Source organism: Arachis hypogaea, chromosome 6 (genome assembly GCF_003086295.3).
Source record: "Arachis hypogaea cultivar Tifrunner chromosome 6, arahy.Tifrunner.gnm2.J5K5, whole genome shotgun sequence".
NCBI classification, from domain to species: domain Eukaryota; kingdom Viridiplantae; phylum Streptophyta; class Magnoliopsida; order Fabales; family Fabaceae; genus Arachis; species Arachis hypogaea.
The window spans coordinates 110,633,865-110,655,401 of NC_092041.1; the positions used below are offsets into that span (position 1 = coordinate 110,633,865).

At 35.9% G+C, this 21,537-nt stretch overlaps 1 protein-coding gene across 3 annotated transcripts; it reads right to left on the minus strand.

Annotated features, from left to right (window-relative positions):
- Positions 1-3,115: 3,115 nt before the first annotated feature.
- On the minus strand, positions 3,116-8,306 carry LOC112755674 (uncharacterized). 3 transcript variants are annotated; one of them, XM_072197631.1, is made up of 5 exons: positions 8,113-8,306; positions 6,434-8,012; positions 4,790-4,845; positions 4,259-4,346; positions 3,116-3,855 (listed from the first exon to the last, which is right to left on the minus strand). In XM_072197631.1, the coding sequence occupies exon 2, from the start codon at positions 7,971-7,973 to the stop codon at positions 6,474-6,476; it is 1,500 nt and encodes a 499-aa protein (XP_072053732.1). In that variant the 5' UTR covers positions 7,974-8,012; positions 8,113-8,306; the 3' UTR covers positions 3,116-3,855; positions 4,259-4,346; positions 4,790-4,845; positions 6,434-6,473. The 3 variants fall into 3 exon arrangements, with proteins under 3 accessions (XP_072053732.1, XP_025659704.1, XP_025659703.1); XM_025803919.3 differs by having other exon boundaries at positions 6,434-8,289; XM_025803918.3 differs by having other exon boundaries at positions 4,790-8,306.
- Positions 8,307-21,537: the final 13,231 nt, after the last annotated feature.

A 21,537-nucleotide genomic window follows, 5' to 3' on the forward strand; every position in this document is an offset into this window, starting at 1 on the left:
TATATGACGAGCATAAAAACCATTCGAATCAAATTTTTTAGCACACACAATTTCGCACTAGCCCAGGACAACAATCACAATCTGTCGAGTCAAAAAATCATATATTGACACCCCTTCATCCACCAATTGAAAACCAGGAATCGCATTCATCCCAGCATACACCATTACCACCATTGCATTCACATCACTCATCACCTCCACAAATTATTCACCCCACTGCTGTCCAAAGACCGAACAGAATTAGAAAACCACCAGTCTATTTGGATGACTATCAATGTGCATTGTTACCATCATCAGGACACATTCAATCACCAGGTACCCTCTTTCCAAATATATCACTTACCAGTAACTCTCACCGAATTACAGAGCTTTTTCTTTAGCTGTGTCCACCATTTCAGAACCAAAATCATACAATGAAGCAATTCAACATCTTTGTTGGAAGAATGCAATAAATGCTAAACTTCTTGCTCTTGAAAATAACAAGACATGGGTGCTTACCAAACTGCCTCCTGGAAAGAATGTAATTGGATCTAAATGGGTTTTTAAGGTGAAATTCAATGCTGATGGGACTGTTGAAAGGCATAAGGCCAGGCTGGTGGCTAAAGGTTTTAATCAAAAAGAGGGATTCGATTATTTTGACACCTTCAGTCCGGTGGTTTGCATGGCAACACTATGTGTTTTACTTTCTATCGCAGTCCCCAAGCTGTGGTATCTACACCAGTTAGATGTCAATACGGCGTTTCTTCATGGGGATTTGCCGGAAGAGGTATACATGAAGGTCCTTGATGGTCTTGAAGCCCTTGCTGGATCAGTTTGCAAGCTTAACAAGTCACTTTATGTACTAAAAATAGCTAGTCGCCAGTGGAATACCAAGCTTGTCTCAGTCTTATCTGAAGCTAGATACGTACAATCCAAGTCAGACTATTCACTCTTCACTCGGCGAACTCCATCTAATTTCATAGCCATTATAGCCTATGTTGATGACTTGGTTTTGGCAGGCGACGACATTCAAGAAATTACCCGGATCAAACAGCTATTGGATACCCACTTCAGCATCAAGGACCTGGGAAAACTCAAATATTTCCTTGGCATGGAAGTTGCATACAACACTAAGGGGCTTGCTTTGTTGTAAAAGAAATATACTACAGATTTGATAGAGGAATTTGGGTTGATCGAAGCCAAACCCGTATACACACCGATAAATTATTCCACTCATCTATCAAAGGCCTCTGGAGACCCTATAAATGATTCAAAGCTCTATCATCGCCTCATTGATAAACTACAGTATTTGACTAACAACAAGGCCAGATATTGCATTTGCCGTGGGTAAACTCAACTAGTACCTAGAGTCCCCAATGACTAAACACTATAAAGCTGCTCTGCGGATACTTCGCTACCTCAAGAAGCCCCCTGTTGCAAGTCTGTTCTTCCCTCTCAGCACTGATTTCAGCCTCACTGGGTTTGCGAACGCTGACTGGGCAACTTGTCCAGACACAAGGAGATCTGTTTCTGGCTACTGTTTCTTCCTAGGGACCACCTTAATCTCTTGGAAGAGCAGCAAGCAGCAAACTGTGTCTCGATCGTCTTCAGAGGCGGAATATCGAGCATTGGCAAATGCGACGTGTGAGGGTCTGTGGCTTCTTCAGTTATTAAGAACTCTTGGCATTGATCATGCGCAGCCATTCACCCTCTATAGCAATAGCCAATCCGCACTTCACATGGCTGCTAATCCAGTTCTGCATGAGAGGACGAAGCACATAGAGGCTGACTGCCACATTGTGCGAGACATGGCCAATGAGGGGATCTTGAAGCTGCTTCCTGTCACATCTACTAACCAAACAACAGATTTGCTCACCAAAATACTTGCTCCAGGACCTTTCTATTCATGTTATCGCAAACTAGGATTGTTAGATGTTTACACTCCTAGTTTGAGGGGATGTTAGTTGATATATATCGTTATTATACCATATGCTAATTATAGTAAAGCTAGTTAGTTAGAGATTACTAACTGTTAACTTACCTTAGTTAGTTAGTTGGTTTTAGCTTAACTAGAGTTGGTTAGTCCACATGCTGTTGTATATATAGTGCAGCTATACCAAATTTTACCTTTGTAATTTTTCATTCTCTTTCAACAAGAAATCTGAATCATTTCACCACTTTTTCTGCTTCTCTTTCTTCTCGCTTTCTGTCTCTCAACCTTTCACAGTTCCAATTTTCACATAAATATTCTAAATATTGGAATTCAATTCAATTTAATTTTAGCTGAAATTCAATTATTGATAGAATTCAATTCAATTCTATACCAGGGGCGGAGCTAAAAAATTTTTTGGGAGGGGCGAACATGAAAACTATAAGTTAAGAAGAGAGAAAAATTGAAAATTAAAAGGAAACTAAACTAAAAAATTAAAGGTTTTGGAGGGGCCATTGCCCCCCTTCCCACAAACGTGGCTCCGCCACTGTTCTATACTATTAAAAGTTTTTAAAGTATTGCAAAATAAAAAAAAATTGTTGAAATGGTTAATACTCAATTCTTCTTCTCTTGAGTATTCTATGTATGTCGACTAACAATTCGTTACCAAGCACTCCTAACACCATATAGAATATGGCTGTTATTAATTAATTAAGCATTTAAATTATTTTATAATTAACAAAACAAAAAAAAAAATACACGTTGATTATTAAGAATTGTTTCCATTATCATGAAATAGAAAAGAAAATTGTGAACCCCTAACAAGTTTCTTCTTTCTTTCTTTCTTTTTTTTATTTTTTGAACTCTTTTCTGAAATTGCCAATAGAAAATGGTAAGAAAATATATAATTGACAATTAATAATTCATCATTCGACAAGAATACAAGAATTAGACAAGAGTTTATATCATATATCTCTTATTTATTTATTTCAACAATTTCTTCCTTGCACAATTGTTCGACCTTTGTATTTATTTATTTTAATTACTTTAATTAACATAACAAATAGTAATATTTTTTAAGAAATAAGAGACGTTAAAAAAAATCTATCAAATTTTGTTTTCTTATTCTAAATTACTAATTCAATAGTAATGCTCAAAATGAATTGAATAATTTTAACTGAGTTATACATTGGAGTCAAAAGATAATTTGCATCCTCAACAAGATATATATATATAAAGAAAAAAAAGCTCAAGATAACATGATCTTATCAAGTGTAAAAACGAAAATATTTAGAAAATCCGTTCTCCTTCTTTTGGAGATTTAATAATAACAATTATTCTTCTTAGGCATTCTATTCATTTTCGTCACCAAAATTGCTAAAGCCTCCTTAGACAATGAAATAGCAGAGCATGAAAAGAAGAAAGCGCCATATTCCATGAGCCCAAACTATGTGATTGAATAAATCCTCCTCCATCTCTTGCGGGTCGAAGACTCCTTCTCCTTTTGCAAACTCCAATTCATATTTTTTATAGAGAAATCTCTTATCAACATAAAACAAGATCTTTTTTAAATCATATTAAGAAATTCCTTGGTTCAGACCGAAAAAACAATGTCACTCGATCATTATCAAACTAACTGCAACATTTTTTTTTTGTCTGTGAGGATCCCACTAGAGCGCCTTCTACTTCTAATAGGCCATGAACTAGATCAGAATCATTCTCAACGAGTTCATAAGAAGTGATCCCATTTTTTTCATCAAGTCCGGATAGAAACCAAAGGTCTTGAGCAATCGATCCGGCAGAACAACTCAAAAGATAAAGAAGTATCGTTAATTCCTTCGTGCTCGTTCTAAGTTTGAAGTGCCATTTGTACAAATAAGAATCCCCCTCAACAACTTGGATTTGGCCCTGAAATGCTACCTCTTGTAGCATTCAGTTGCAAAGAGCTGTTCCTCCCAAAACAAGTCAATGATAGTACTTAGTAGAATAGTTCAATTGAGAGGTTCTTGAAAGAACAATGATAGTCTGTGTGTGCAATTTTGATGCATTCTGGTTAAAGCTTGAATCCAAAAACAATGTCTAAAGTGAAAAGCTATTTGAATCAGCCCTTATATATATCTTGTAATGTAACCTTCCATAGAATTATAGAAATGACATTGTTTTCAGCAATTTTTCTTAACAGAGTTTTGTTTAAGAGTAAAAGTAAGAAAAAAAATAATAATCAAACATTAAATTTCTTATGCAATTATGCATTTATCAGATTAAATTGACTAGATTTTATCCTTTTGATATGGTTTCCCATACATTGCTGTTCATAACTTTTCAACATCAACAATGTATTGGTCTTACCTTAGTTATTGATACATATTCCATGATTGAGCCTTCTCATGCTTACATTGTCTCTGGTTTGTGGCACTTGAGAACCACTGATTTGCTTCTGCAATGGTTTCGACACCAGCATTAAAATAAACCATGATTATACCCTTCACAAGATCAAATGAATATTTCCTGTACTTATTTGTGAAAAAGGAAATTTTAATCAAAGCAAGTCTAAAAATTGATTTATGCACCACAAAATAATAGTATATGAACAACCTAATTTAATAATGCTAAGATTAATTCCTCAATGTGTATAGCAACATCAAACATATTCTATCTTGTTTGAGATTGAATTAATTTATGTTTACTAATGCTGTCTGAAAAGTGATTTTTTGTGAAAGCAACTATTAGTCACTTCCATCTAAAACTGATTTTGAAGCTTAAAATCCAATGAGTATGGGTTCAACTAGAAACCAAATAAGCTAAGAAAATATTAATTTGAGTGTCTCAATTTATTAAGAAGGAGACAAATTGAAATCCAAGTATAAAGAAAATTCATACTGGAGAAGTTCAATTTTTGTCTGCCCCATGCTGCAACTTAACATGCTTCAGTGTACCTAGGAATCAATAAGGTAGATCGGTATTACTCGTGGAACAAAGATGAAAACCATGTCAAGAATCCAAAATACTCAACCACCAATACAGGTTCAAAATCAGTTTGATAAAATAAGTTAATCAGCAACGAGGCTATATCATAGTTCAACTTTTGATCCCAAAAGAAATTGTACTAACATTCAAAGATATTCTAAAAAAATGCAACCTCAAATTGTACAACATTGTTTCACTTTTAATTCTTTATTCTAACCTCAGCCATCACAATGCAAAGAAGATTTAGAAAAACCAAAGGAATAGGTGTAAAAACAATTGTACTTGGGGTTAGAATCACCAGATCTTTTAAGACAGGTGTAGCTGATAACAAACAACAAAACTCCAAACCATGTTTTAATAATAAAAGCTTTTTCAACATGTTTAAACAATGTCAATACAATAATCCCTATATAGGATTTCAACAAGTAATGAAACAGTTCAACTACGCATTAACAGAAAATCTCTGTGAAGAGCTATTTCATATGTACATATTTTTGGTTGGTTAAGTTTCTAAGAATTACAACTGAGTAACACTAACTATGAAAATGACCAAAGGTTTTAAGATACTTCATCTTTAAACCATATTACCCAAATTCACATTGTGTGATAACATACTTTAATATACAGATTTCTTCAGCTCAGATTGTAAAAAAGATCAAAACGTCAAAAACGGTTAACAAAAAAGTGGGGTCATGCATTTAGCAGATGAATTTGTTTTGAAGATAGCAGTGAAAATCATATACCTATGCCATTAATCTTAGGCTCTTGGCACTACATATCTTTTCCTAGGAAATTCAGTCAAATAAAGCACAGTTGCTCATCACACCAATCATGAGCTCTAGGTTACTATCAAGAAATCTTAAGCACTAACAAATCAGTTACAACAAAGAATATCTACCAAAATAGGATGCATTATAGCCATGGCAACAAACAGAGACTCAAAAGTCATCCAATAACAAAAGTTCAAAATTCATTCATAATAATGAGATAACCAAAACCGCTGCTATTGAGTTCATGATAATTCCCAAATCCTCCAATCCAATTGCCACAAAATTTACTAAGTTTTGTAATAATTTCAACAATAATAGAAAAATTATTAATTTGAGTTGATGTATCTTACCTTCTATAAACCATTCAATAAGCCTCTAGCAATCATTTCCCAAAAGAGAATAAATATGGGGGGGTTTACTTTAAATATGGGGGAAATGAAAAGATCGAAAGACAATAAGAGTGCAGGGAAGCTTCACAACTAACAAGGATTCCCTTTGAATGATGAAAATCACAACCGTTTCAGCTTAGGAATAAATTAACACCAATGCACATATATAATTACAAAAACAAAAATGGAAATAATGATAGATCCTTCAGGCCACATATAACAGCCATCTAGTCACCGAAAATGCCATAAAATAAGCTACGGCAAAGAAAACACTTAGGTGTGGGTAAAGCAGAATAAAGAATCACAATCATGTGAAGATCTAAAAGCATTAGTATCGAATGGAAAGTCGATCGAGAAGATGGTAACAAAACACAAGTTAAAAAGAAAGAGATACGAACAACATTTTGTGATGTCTAACAAGAAGAATCTCATCTACTTTTATGCTTGCAATAGGCCTCTAGATATCATCTCACGAAGAAGTTTCTCCGCTTTATCATTTTCACCATTTTCAAATAGAGCACGAATGATTGTTTCATAAGTCACAGCATTGGGTAAGCAACCATTGTCTTCCATTTTTGCCATGAGTGCCAATGCTTCGAGAAGCAGACCCTCTTTGCAAAGCCCATTGATCACAATGGTGTATGTCTGCACATTTGGACGATAGCCTTTAATGGAAAGATCTTGAAATATCTCTTTTGCCTTTTTAATTCTTCCACTTTTGTACAGGCCATCTATAAGTATGTTGTATGTATATATATCTGGATCAATGCCACTCTCTTTCATTTGATTGAATAACATAAGTGCCTTGTCAAGTTGCTGGTTTTTAAACATCCCATCCAACAAGGAATTGTAAGTGATTACATTAGCAGGTTGACCTCTATCATGCATCTCAACAAGAAGCTCCAAAGCACAAGAGATTCTCTTTGATTTGCTCAAGCCATCAATAAGAGTGGTGTAAGTTACCGTATTTGGAACCAAGTACTTACGACACATTTCTTCAAAGAGATTCAAGGCTTCGTCAACCATTTTACTTTTGCACAAGCCATTAATCATGATACTGTAACTTTGAACATCAAGTGACACTCTACTTTGGACCATTGTGTTGAATACAAATTTTGCCTTATTTACTTCATTAACCAAACAATGCCCATCCATTAAGCTGTTATAAGTAACCACATTTGGTTTCACACCATGTTTTATCATCACAGCCAACACATTCTTAGCATCTTTGATCTTTCCTTCCTTGCATAGCCCATCGATCAAAATACTATAGGTATAAACATTAGGAGTAATGTTTTTAAGCACCATATCACCTAGCAAATCAATGGCTTCCTTAAATTGACCCATAAGACACAATCCAAAAACGAGAGAATTGTATGTGATAACATTAGGATAAATTCCCTTAGCAAGCATTTCAGAGAATAAATGAAAAGACTCACTTACAAGTGTATCCCTGCACAAGCTATCAATAATTGCGCTGTACATGACGACATTAGGAACAATCCCATGCCGTGGGATGTTTCTCAACACTTGAATAGCAGTTGATGTGTGTCCGGTCTTACAGAGGCCATTGATCAAGGTCCCATAAGTGACTTGATTAAAGTGAAATCCATGAGCCAGCAGTCTGTCATGAAAGCGCACTGCTTTTTCAACACTACCACAGAGACAGAGACCTTTCAGGATTGTTGTCAATGTTACCGTATTAGGTTGATAATCCATTCTGAAAATCTTGGCCAATACAGAGAAAGCAAGCGTCATACGACCCATGCCGCAACAACAATTAATTAGGATGCTCAAAGTAAATAAGTCGGGAGCGATTCCTCTTGCTTGCAATTGCTGAAAAAGGGAAATGGCGGTGGGGAAATGGTTGGTCTTGGCAAGAGATCCCAAAATCTTGGTGAATTGGATGATGGATGGAGGGCGACGCATAGAGAGCATGCGAGTGAAGGAATCAACAGCTTCATCAAGTGATTGGGACTGAGAGGGAGAGTGTAGGGATGAAGTTGAAGGGAAGCAAAGACGGAAAGCTGAATAGGGAACACAATAAGGAGAGGGATTTGGGATTTGAAGAGCATACCTTAACATGATTCGTGAGAATGAGAGAAATGACAACATTCTTGCAACCACCAACAGAGGGAGGGTAGAATCAAGCTTGTTCGAGGTTATTCACTTATTTGTCTAATTGTTTCGACTTTTTGTTATCTTATTTAGGCCACGGATTTTAGTAATTTCAAATTGAACCCTATGTTATTAATCAATCCTTGCATTAGTACGTACTTTCCATATTTCAATTTTACTTATACATGGTTGATGATCCTTAAGGTTGCTCTTTATTAATGCAATGTACACAAAAATCAAGATATATGAATGCATTAAAATATAATTATCTTTTCCTGCAAACAAAACTGAGTTAGAGTGGTACTCCTCATCTAGCGCCCGACGCTCTGCTAGGGTTTCACTGCGCCGCCTCCATGGTTACACCTTTCTTTGTCTTTTCTTCGTCAAACCTTTTTCCATCTTCTTCTACTTTCTTTTCTTAATTTCTTTTCCACTTAGCTCCCTAATTTTAGTTTTCTCTCCCAATTCATTCCTCTTTTAATTCATTCTGTTTTCTTATTCACTCATTCCATATATCTTATTTCTCTTTGAAATCATTGAATACCAATTCTGATGCAACAAATCAGAGACTTAGAACCCTCATATAATTGCTATGACGGTGGAGGGTGCCAGCCTTCAAGTGGCACCCAGAGAAATATGAAACTGCTCTCGTGGAATTGTCGGGGTTTGGGGAGACCCCTGACAATCCACAATCTTAAAGGGATTTGCAAATCCTACTCCCCCGAAGTTGGTTTTATCTGTGAAACAAAAAATCAATCTCGACAAGTTGAAGGAAAACTAAGATCTTGTGGCTTCAAGGAATGGTTTATTGTGGATCCGGATGGATTATCAGGGGGTTTGGCAATGGCATGGAGGGATGGTTGCACTGTTCAGATTTTACAGCATGGTAGATTTTTCATTGCGACATCAGTTCTGACAGCTGGTTCTAATGATCCCTATGGTGTTCTAGGTGTTTATCTCAGTTCAAATGATCAACATAGAATGGCTCAATTTGCTGAATTAACTTCAGTCACCCAACAGTTCGATGGTAAGGTTGTGTTAATGGGGGGATTTTAATGCCATTTCTAACCAATTGGAGAAAGAAGGTGGGGGTGCTAAATCTCCTTCTTCTATTGAAACCTTTAATAGTTTTATTGATGATAATTCCCTAATTGATATTGGTATGGTCAGAAGACCATTCACTTGGTCAAATAGACGGAGGGGTGATGAGTTGATACAGGAAAGACTGGACCGATTCCTAGTAGGAGTTGATTGGCAGCAACTCTATCCCAATGCAACGGTTCTTAGACTGTCAGAATCAGGCTCGGATCACGCCCCTCTTCTCTTAGACTCTAATCCGAGAACTGAGATATCTAAACGCCGATTCAAATTCCAAGAAAGATGGTGTTCCAATGATGAAATAAGGCAGATTGTTAGAGAAGTTTGGCATGAACAGATTGATGGTTCAGCCATGTATATCCTAGCTCAAAAAATAAAGCGTTGTCGGCATAAGATTGTCAGATGGCAGCAAGAACACAGATCTAATTCGAAGGTGGAGATTGATTTACTACAGTCGGAATTAGAGGAACTTCGTTTAGCAGGAATTCATGGAGGCGATATCATTTCAAAAATAGAGGACAAACTTGAAAAAGCATTGCAAAATGAGGAATCTTATTGGAAAGATAAGTCTAGAGTCAAATGGCTCAAATCTGGTGATCAGAATACAGCTTTCTTCCATCAGAAATTTAGAAATCGAACCCGAAGGAATAGAATTTGGCAACTAACTGGCAGTGATGGTGAAGTGGCTACTTCAAATGCTGGTATTGCTTCTGTGGCTGAATCTTATTTCAAGGACATCTTTTCCTCCACTTGTCATGAGAACCCTGAACCTCTGTTTACTGATTTTGAACATAAGGTTACAACTCACATGAACCGTAGGCTTCAAAGACCAGTGACTATGGAGGAAGTGAAACGCGCAACATTTAGCATTCATCCTCAAAGTGCTCCAGGAGATGATGGTATGACAGCAAAATTTTTTCAAAGCTTCTGGAACATACTTAGTGGTGATGTGTTTCGAGCAGTTAAGAGCTTCTTTTCTGGGGGCAGAATCTTGAAGGGTTTTAACCACACTCAAATCTGTCTTATTCCCAAGATTTCTGATGCTAAAGATATGACTCAGGTAAGACCAATAAGTCTATCTTCAGTCTTTTACAAGATTATCTCCAAAGTATTTGTACATAGGCTTCAGGGTATGATGAATAGACTAATTAGCCCTACGCAGAGTGCTTTTATTAAAGGCAGATTAATCTCTGATAATATCCTAATTGCTCACGAGTGTATGCATTACTTGAAGAACAAAAAAAGGGGTCTCGAAAATGAAATGGCGCTAAAATTAGATATGAGTAAGGCATATGATAGGGTAGAATGACACTTTCTTTGGTTTATATTAGAGAAGTTTGGTTTTGGCTCCCGGTGGATCATGTGGATTCGAGAATTAGTGACAACTGTTTCTTATTTTGTTATTGTGGAAGGACAACCTTATGGTTTCTTCAAACCAAATAGAGGTATTCGACAAGGAGATCCTCTATCCCCCTATCTTTTTCTTTTCTGTGCAGAAGGTCTCTCCTTCTTGCTACACAAGGCAGAACAAAACAGACTAATTCAGGGTCTTCAGATACATAGGCGATGTCCCAAGGTCAACCACCTCCTATTTGCTGATGATTCCATCTTATTCTATAAGGCTAACCCTGAAGCATGTTCAAATATCCTGCATTTATTGAATTCTTATGAAAGCATCAGTGGCCAGAGGGTAAATCTTAATAAATCTGCTGCATTCTTTAGCCACAACACTCCCTCTACTACTCGTACACTACTGGCTAACTCTATGAATATTAATCATATTGGGGCTCAGGATAAATACCTTGGTTTGCCTTCTACAGTCTCTAAATCGAAAAAGGCTTCTTTTAGTATGATCAAAGAAAAGATTCGGAAAAGAATCCAAGGGTGGAAGCGCAATCTTCTTTCGTCAGGTGGTAGACACATATTGCTTAAGGCAGTGGGAGAAGCTATTCCTATTTATACATTGTCTTGCTTCAAGTTGCCTGATGGTTTAATTTCGGAAATTCACTCTCTACTTTCTCAGTTCTGGTGGGGACAAAAAGGTTCTGAAAGGCGGATGGCTTGGATTAGCTGGGACACTATGACTCGCCCACGAAAAGAAGGAGGCCTTGGATTTAAAGATCTCAGAATCCAAAATCTGGCACTTTTAGGCAAACAGTTTTGGCTACTTGTAACACAGCCTACTTCCTTATTATCCAAAATACTAAGAGGTAAATACTTTAGCAATGGTAATGTTATAACGGCAGAAATTGGAGTCTTACCTTCTTGGGGATGGAGGAGCATACTAGAAGGCCGAAAGATTGTTGAAAAAGGTCTTAATTGGGCTGTGGGTACTGGTGAGAATATCCGAACCTTTGAGGATCCTTGGCTGCCTCCTCCGTATCCTTTAATGATTTCTGACATGCCAAATAGACAGGCTATTTCTGAGTTGGTTCCAAGAGTTAAAGATCTAATTACTGGAGATAGGAATTGGAATCAGAATCTCATTCAAGAATTATTTCCCCAAGACGTTGCAAACAGGATTTTGTTAGTTAAAATTCAGCAGGGTAGGGACAAATTGCAATGGGATTTGAACAAATCCAAGCAATATGATACAGCTTCAGGTTACAGAATTGGCTATTTATTTTACCATCCGCCTCTGGAGCTTTGCCCTAATTATATGCAGCAGAAAAAGCCGTGGATTGATCTATGGAAGTTGAACTTGCCTCACAAAATTAAGCTATTTATCTGGAAAGCTCTCCATGGCCGACTTCCGGTGCTTGCTCAGATTCATCACCGCATCCCATCTATATCACCAATATGCCCCTGCTGTTATGAAGCAACGGAAACAATCACTCATTGTTTAATCGATTGCTCTAGAATTAAAGACGTATGGTCTCAGAGTTATCTTCGTGACTGTCTTCCCCCTCAGAGTTCTAACGACTTTTGGACATGGTGGACTGCATCAACAGAGATACTTAACCCGTTGAAGAATGCTGACCGTAATCCTCAATTGCTTGCCATCATTTGCTGGAACTGCTGGAAAGTTCGCAACCAGTTGATTTTTGAAGGTTCTACTTCTATGCCGTCTGCCATTCTAGCAAGCTCTATCAAGTTGCTCCGTGAAATCCAAAGAACTCCCAGTTTAGGTCGTCATCTCCATGAGGCAAGCTCTTAGTTGCATGCAATTGGATTTATTATTCTTTCTTCTTTAAGATTTTTCTTCGTTTTTCGACCACGCACCGTCGGATGAATACCTTCAGTGTAGTGTTTTTGGGAAATCCCCACCTTTTATTATGCTGTCCTGCTTTTGGACATCTTTGTATTTCATTTTTTTAATAATTAATGAAATATAACCTATTATCTTTGGAAAAAAAAGAATATAATTAGGTAAAAACTTAGATATAGTTAATTTTAGGGTTAAGTACTGAAATCATCCCTAAGGTCTGGGGCGAAAATCAAGTTCGTCCCCGACCTTTTTTGTTATTAAAATCATCCTCAACGTTACAAAACGTTATAAAATCGTCCTTTTCCACTTCAATTTTATTTTTTTTACCATATTACCCTTCATTATTAATAAAAATAATATTTAAAAAAAAAAAAGCAAAACCCCACCCCCACCCACTCCCCAGCATCTCTTCCGTCTCTTCCCCCACCCCTCCTCCAATCCCCTTCCTTCTACTCTTCACCATCACCCTCTTCTTCTCACCTTCGCCGTGGCAATTACTACTGCCGGAGGACACCTACCCCTCTTCCCCTTCTTCTTCTCACTCTTCCCCAATCTCCTTCCACCTCCCCCCTCTCCCTTTTCTCACCACCATCACCACTGCCACCATAGCCATTCATTACTCGTAACAAAATAAATTAACAACAACATTCACAAAACAAAATAAATCAATAAAAAAATCAGAGGCAGAAGAAGCATAACAATTTCAATAATCACATCAATTTCAATAAATAATAATTCAATAATCATCAACTACAATTTCAGTTTTCAGATCCAAAAATAGTAAAATAATAGAAATTTAAAAATTTAAAAATTACAGAAGAAAAAGTATAAACTCAAGCAGAAGCAAAAGTTCAAGAAGAAGCAGAAGTTCAAGCAGAAGCAGAAGTTCAAGCAGAGCAGAGGTAGTCACAGAAGAAGAAGCAGCGCCGGCGGGGTCCCCCTCCCGATGACCACTCGACGGCAGTGGCGGCGGCAAACCCTAGAAACGAATAAGTATGGCGGCGGCGGCGGCGAGAAGAAAAATTGAAGTTGAAATTGGGGTTGGGATTTTGAAGAGAGGGGCATCAGGAAGGGGATGGAGGGTTACGGGAGTGGGGTGAGGAGGTTACGGGAGGGTGACGGGGTGAGAGGGTGAGGGAGTGGGTTGAGGGGGTGAGGGAGTTACGGGACTCGGGAGTGGGGTGAGGGGTGAGGGATGAGGGGTGGGGGTGAGGGAGTGGGCTGAGGGGGTTACGGGAGGGTGAGTGAGGGAGTGAAGGAGTGAGGGAGAGGGGGGAGTTTGTTTTAATTTTTTTAATATTATTTTTATTTATTTTTATTAATAATGAAGGGTAATATGATAAAAAAATAAAATTGAAGTGGAAAAGGACGATTTTATAACGTTTTGTAACGTTGAGAATGATTTTAATAATAAAAAAAGGTCGGGGACGATTTTGATTTTTACTCCAGACCTTAGGGACGATTTCAGTACTTAACCCTTAATTTTATATGAAGTTAATAGTTGAAAGTCGTTAAATAATTTAATAAATTTGATTAAATTATTATCTAACGGCTCTCAACTATCAATTTCACATAAAATTAATTGTACCTCATTATATAATTAAGATCAAAAGATGTCATGAATTGAAGGAGCGAGGTTGATCCTAATTACGAATTTACAAATTACGATGGAGTAGTTCGCACCTCTATACATTTTGATTACTCAACAAAGCCACGCCACTAAGACAATATTAGTTATATGGAGACCACTTTAATAAAGACACAAAAAATGTCTTTTTTTAAAGACGTATACACGTGTTATAATATGATTGGACATTTTTATTAAACCGGTTAATAAGCTATTTTTTAATAAACGAGAATAAAATCGATTTATTATAGCAAGAATAATAAACCCAATTGTCCATATTATAATTATTAGATCCGGTTTGTTCCGATTGATTTACACCATCTAAACCGAATTATATTTAAATTTTTTTATAAAAAAATAAATATATCCTTGACTTTTTATTTTGTGGACATTTTAATCCCTAATAATTTAAAAATACAATTAAGTCCTATTAAAAAAAATCTAACCCTAACCCCTTATTCCTGCCCAAACTCAAATTCAAGCCTAATCTCTCACTAAAATTTATCAAGCTGACCCGAGAATTAAAAAAAATCTAACCCTAGCGTCTCCTTCCTCTCTCCTTTCTCACTGAAACTCGAGCAGAGTAAAACCGGACACTTGGAGTTACAATGCGATACTCCTACCTTCTTTCTTACGGCCTCTTATTGATCACAAGCCCCGCTGCTATCACGCCCACTCTTCCCCAACCAAACAAGTCTCTGGGCCATTATTACCAGACCTTGTGAATGAAATATCTCGTGTACTAAGTGATCACCGAGATCCTCGCCATGATCTAGAAATGTTTCTCAATCCATATTCAGCACAAATATCTACAGATTTGGTTGAACAGGTATTGAAGAGGTGTAAGAATCTTGGCTTCCCATGTCACAGATTCTTTTTTTGGGCTAAATCAATTCTGTGTTTCCAACATAGTGTTGAGAGCTTCCATATTTTGGTGGATATCTTAGGAAGCTGTAAACAATTTGCCATACTTTGGGATTTTCTCATAGAAATGAGAGAGTATTCTCTTTGTGAAATCAGAAGCGAGATGTTCTGGCTCATTTTCCGAGCATATAGCCAGGCAAATTTGTCAGACGGAGCAATACGATCTTTCATGAGAATGGATGAATTTGGAATAAAGCCAACAATTCATGATTTTGATAAGCTGCTATACTTTTTATGCAAGAGGAAACATGTCAAGCAAGCTCAAAATTTTTTTGATCAAGTTAAGAATTGTTTTGTGTTAACTGCTAAAACTTACAGCATTTTGATAAGTGGATGGGGTGAGATTGGTGATTCAGGAAAGGCCCGTGCGCTGTTTGAGGCAATGCTTGAACAATGATGTCCAGTGGATTTGCTTGCATATAATAAAAAGATCGGTTGAACGGTTAGACCGGCCGGTCCAGCTGATTTTTAGAATATTGATTATTATTATAAAAAATTGGTTTTATTCTGATTAGTTAAAAAATTTTAAAAAATCGATTTATTAAAACATCTAATAATATGACGACACGTAAGCGTCTTTACAAAAAGACATTTTATACAACTTTACAGGAGCATCCCCCAACCTAGTTTTGGTTTTGATAAATGCCTTTCACTGGACGTGCTCTTTAACAAATCTGTCATCAATCTGCTTAATAAGTTAATATCATCCTGCACTTTATAGAGTAATACTACACGTATAAATTTGTTTATTAATTAAATCTAATTAAGTCAGTTTAATATCAATAAAAATCATTCTCATCATTACTTTTACTTATTCATTGTGAAAAAATAGTAAAGCTAATTTTAGAAAATATATAAATAAATAATAACTAAATAAAATGAAAGATAATAAACAATCTTAGTTTATAACCTTAGAATTTTAATGGTTGAAAAAGAGAAGAATTATATAGCTCTAATTAACGGATGGTTCATATTGAAGAGACTCACCTATAAATTGAGTTTTTCTTTAATTCATTTCAATCAAGTCATCCAGATAGAATAACATAATATTTCTTTGAGTAGTTTTCTTCTATATATATAGAGAGAAGTGTGTTCTCCGTTTGTCAAGAGAGAGTGTTATTGTAGTCTCCTTGTGATAGAGAGAAGTTGTAATTTTCAAAGAAAGTTATTCAATTATTTCTATATTTTATACAAATTTCTAATTTTTCATTTCTATATTTTGCTGTGTCATTTGTCTGGTACCTAACAGTGGTATAAGAGCCTAAGGTTGCTGATTAATTTTTTTTCCGCTGCGAGTTACCGTCTAAAAAAAATGACAGCAAAGTATGAAATTCCAAAATTTAGTGGGAGTAATTTTTTCATATGGAAATTGAAAATAAAAGCCATTATGAGAAAAGACAATTGCGTGACAGCAATTGAAAGTAGATCCACTGGAATTACAGATGAAAAATGGGAGGAGATGGACAACAATGCTGTTGCAAACTTACACTTGGCACTAGCTGATTCAGTTTTATCAAGTGTAACAGAGAAAAAGACAGCAAAGAAAATTTGGGATGCTCTCACCAAATTATATGAAGTCAAGTCACTTCACAACAAGATATTCTTGAAGAGAAGACTTTATACTCTTTGAATGAGTGAATCCACATTGGCAATGGATCACATCAACAATCTAAATATGCTATTTTCCCAACTCTCATCGTTGGAATATACCATAGCGGAAAACGAACGTGCAGAGCTCTTACTTCAAAGTCTACCAGATTCATATGATCAGCTTATCATTAACTTAACTAATAATATTTTGACTGATTATCTTTCTTTTGATGACATGGCTGCTGCGGTTCTTGAAGAAGAATCTAGGCGCAAGAATAAGGAAGATAGATTAGAAAGCTCAAAACAAGCAGAGACTTTGTTGATGACAAGAGAGAGATTAATGGAGCGTGGTTTCAGTGGGAGTCAAAGTAGACCAAAGTCACAAAGTAAGAAGCAGGTCAAATGCTATAATTGTGGAAAGAGACACTTCAAGAAAGATGGTTGGAATAAGAAGAGTATAGAGAAGATTCCAGAAGGATCAAGTTCTCAAGGATGTGTTGCGAGCACCTCTGATGATGGAGAAATCCTGTATGGCGAAGCAACAATTGGTTCTAAAGGTAGCAAACAGCTCACTGATGTTTGGATTGTTGATTCAGGAGCAACATGGCACATGACTCCTCATCGTGATTGGTTTTGTACATATGAACCTGTCTTGGAAGGATCGGTGTTTATGGGAAACGATCATGCCTTAAAAATTGTTGGAATGGGTACTGTCAAAATAAAAATGTTTGATGGTTCTATTCGTTCACTTCAAAGGGTAAGACACGTGAAAGGCTTGAAGAATAATTTGTTGTCAATTGGGCAATTGGATGAACTTGGATGCAAGACTCATATTGAAGGTGGGATCTTGAAAGTTGTTAAAGGAGCTCTTGTGGTAATAAAAGCAGAAAAGATTACAGCAAATCTATACATGCTTGTGGGAGATACTTTGCAAGAGGCAGAGGCATCAGTTGCTTCAACAAGCCAAGAAGAAATGACGATGATATGGCATTGCAAACTAGGCCACATGTCAAAACGAGGCTTGAAGATTCTTGTAGAACGTAATCTCATTCCCAGGCTCAAATCAGTAAACTTACCGTTTTGTAAGCACTGCGTTACAAGCAAACAACATAGATTGACGTTTGGTAGATCAACTGCTCGGAGCAAGCACATATTGGAGTTGATTCATTCTGATGTGTAGGAATCGCCGGAGATGTCCCTAGGAGGAGCAAAATATCTTGTATCATTTATTGATGATTACTCTAGGAGGCTATGGGTGTACCCGATCAAGAAGAAGTCAGACGTGTTTGCGATGTTCAAAGAGTTCAAAGAACTTGAATCTGGAAAGAAGATCAAGTGTTTAAGGACGGATAATGGAGGAGAATATGTCGATGGTAATTTTCTAACATTTTGCAAGCAAGCAGGTATTCAACAACAATTCACAGTTGCATACACGCCTCAGCAAAATGGTGTATCAGAGCGAATGAATAGGACTCTCCTAGAAAGAGCACGAGTTATGTTACAAACTGCAGGTTTAGCTAAGTCTTTTTGGGCAGAAGCTGTTAAAATCGCCTGTTATGTGATAAATCGGTCACCATCAACTGCAATTGGGTTGAAGACACCAACGGAGATGTGGCAAGGTAAGCCACCTAATTATTCTTCTTTACATATATTTGGTTGTCCTGTGTACGTAATGTACAATTCCCAGGAAAGAACAAAGCTGGACCCAAAGTCTAGAAAATGTATATTCTTGGGTTATGCTGACGGAGTTAAGGGGTATCGCCTGTGGGATCCCACTGCCCGCAAGGTAGTTGTTAGTAGAGATGTGATATTTGTAGAAGATGAATTGCAAAAGGAACAAGAAAATGACAGCACTGTTAAAGAGATAACCACTGTTCAAATAGATGAAAAATGCAGAGAAGGTGATCTTTCTGAAGCTGAACCACAGCACGAAGAACAAGAAGCAGAGGCCAATGATATAGAAGTTCGTCGATCCACTCGACAAAGAAGAATACCATCATGGCACTCAAATTATGTTTTGACAAACCATGATGCATATTGTCTTTTGACAGAAGATGGAGAACCAACAACTTTTATGGAGGCTATGCGCAATCTAGACGCTTCTATGTGGATGACAGCAATGCAAGAAGAAATTGAGGCATTACATAGAAACCATACCTGAAAACTTGTTGAACTTCCAGCAGGTCGGAAAGCCATTGGTAACAAATGGGTTTACAAGATCAAACGCGATAGTAATGATCAGGTGGAATGATATCGTGCAAGATTGGTTGTCAAGGGATATGCTCAGAAAGAAGGTGTTGACTTCAATGAAATATTTTCTCCAATGGTGAGACTAACTACTATTAGAGTAGTTTTGGCTATGTGTGCTGCATTTGATTTACATCTAGAGCAATTAGATGTAAAGACTGCTTTTCTTCATGAAGAACTTGAAGAAGAGATATATATGCTCCAACCAGAAGGTTTTGAAGAACAAGGAAAAGAAAACTTGGTTTGCAGGTTAACTAAATCTCTGTACGGTCTAAAGCAGGCGCCAAGGTATTGGTACAAGAGATTTGATTCTTTCATTATTAGCCTTGGATACAACAGACTTAGTTCAGATCATTGTACTTATTACAAGAGGTCTAGTGATAATGATTTCATCATTCTGCTGTTGTATGTGGATGACATGTTGGTGGTAGGTCCCAACAAAGATCAAATCCAAGAATTGAAGGCACAGTTAGCTAGGAAGTTTGATATGAAAGACTTGGGACCAGCAAACAAGATTTTGGGGATGCAAATTCACCGAGACAAAAAAGATAGGAAGATTTGGCTATCGCAAAAGAATTATTTGAAGGAAATCTTGCAACGCTTCAATATGCAAGAATGTAAGCCAATTTCAACCCCACTTCCTATGAATTTCAAATTATCCTCAAGTATGTGCCCTAGTAGTGAAGCAAAGAGGATGGAAATGTCTCGAGTACCGTATGCATCAGCGGTGGGAAGCCTTATGTATGCCATGATCTGTACAAGGTCAGATATTGCTCAAGCAGTTGCGGTGGTAAGTCGATTTATGGCAGATCCGGGTAAAGAGCATTGAAATGTTGTTAAGAGGATCTTGGATACATCAAAGGGACCTCGAATGTTGCATTATGTTTTGGAGGATCGGAATTCATTGTCAATGGATATGTCGACTCAGATTTTACAGGTGATCTTGATAAACGAAAATCTACTACAGGATATGTGTTCATACTTGCAGGAGGAGCTGTGAGCTGGCTATCTAAATTACAAACTGTTGTAGCTTTATCTACTACAGAAGCTGAATATATGGCAGTTACACAAGCATGCAAGGAAGCTATTTGGATCCAAATATTGATAGAAGAACTTGGGCACAAACAACAGAAGATTTCTGTGTATTGTGACAGTTAGAGTGCCTTGCACATTGCAAGAAATCCTACCTTTCATTCAAGAACAAAACACATTGGAGTACAATATCACTTTATTCGAGAATTAGTAGAAGAAGGAAGTGTTGATATGCAGAAGATTCACACGAAAGATAACCTAGCAGATGTCATGACAAAACCAATCAACACAGAAAAGTTTGAATGGTGTAAATCCTCATACGGCCTATGGAATACATGAGTAACATGAATTTTAAAAATTTATCAAAATTAGTTTTAAGTGGGAGATTGTGAAAAAATAGTAAAGCTAATTTTAGAAAATATATAAATAAATAATAACTAAATAAAATGAAAGGTAATAAACAATCTTAGTTTATAACCTTAGAATTTTAATGGTTGAAAAAGAGAAGAATTATATAGCTCTAATTAACGGATGGTTCATATTGAAGAGACTCACCTATAAATTGAGTTTTTCTTTAATTCATTTCAATCAAGTCATCTAGATAGAATAACATAATATTTCTTTGAGTAGTTTTCTTCTATATATATAGAAAGAAGTGTGTTATCCTTTTGTCAAGAGAGAGTGTTATTGTAGTCTCCTTATGATAGAGAGAAGTTGTAATTTTCAAAAAAAGTTATTCAATTGTTTCCATATTTTATATAAATTTCTAATTTTTTATCTCTATATTTTGCTGTGTCATTTGTCTGGTACCTAACATTCATTAACCTAAATTAAAAAAATATATATATACGTATAGCATTTCTATTATAATATTGAGTCTAAACTTTCAGTTTAAAATGTTTGGTCTAACTTAAAATCCGTTAAGCAACAACAATAATAATAACAAATTTTTTTAGTAGGTGATGATCAGGTTATGCTTTTATAGTTTTATGAGAGCAAAATACGGTAAACCTTTAAAAATACCCAGCTCAGTATATGATACAAAAAATAATTTAAATTTTTTTTATAAATATTAAAGACAAAAAATTATAGCCTACTCAAAAAATAAATGATCAATAGTTTCTACCTCACTTATACATAAACAAATATGATTCAAACACCAATATATGATGAAATATGATCATAAAATAATAAAAAATAATATATAGGATGTTTCTTTAATCAGTTAAATTTAAATTTAATTTAAACATTAACTTAATTAAAAGAATAGAGAGATTTTTAGTGGTCTTAACAGCAAATAAGAGTGTTTGCTCTATTCTATTTATGTCTTGATATATTAGTAATATATGTCATTTTTATCAGAGTTTAATTTAATTTATTCATGAAAATTTTACATAATCATATAATTAAATTCATATATTTAGATAGTTTTTTAATAATTAATTGTTCTTATAAATAATTTTACATAAAAAAATACACAGAAATTAAATTTCAAAATTTATCTTTTTTTATTTCTTTCTAATATTATTAATGTAGTAATGTATCACAATACGAAAAAGAAAATTATTATTCTTCGATAAAATTTTCCAAAAATAGTTTATTTATTTATTTATTATTATTATTCTAGCAAACGAGGCAAGGGATGTAAACGACATGTC

What these genes read in the sequence shown, in the direction of transcription:
- LOC112755674 (XM_025803918.3), bottom strand. Translation starts at nt 8,150, where the DNA reads ATGTTGTCATTTCTCTCATTCTCACGAATCATGTTAAGGTATGCTCTT.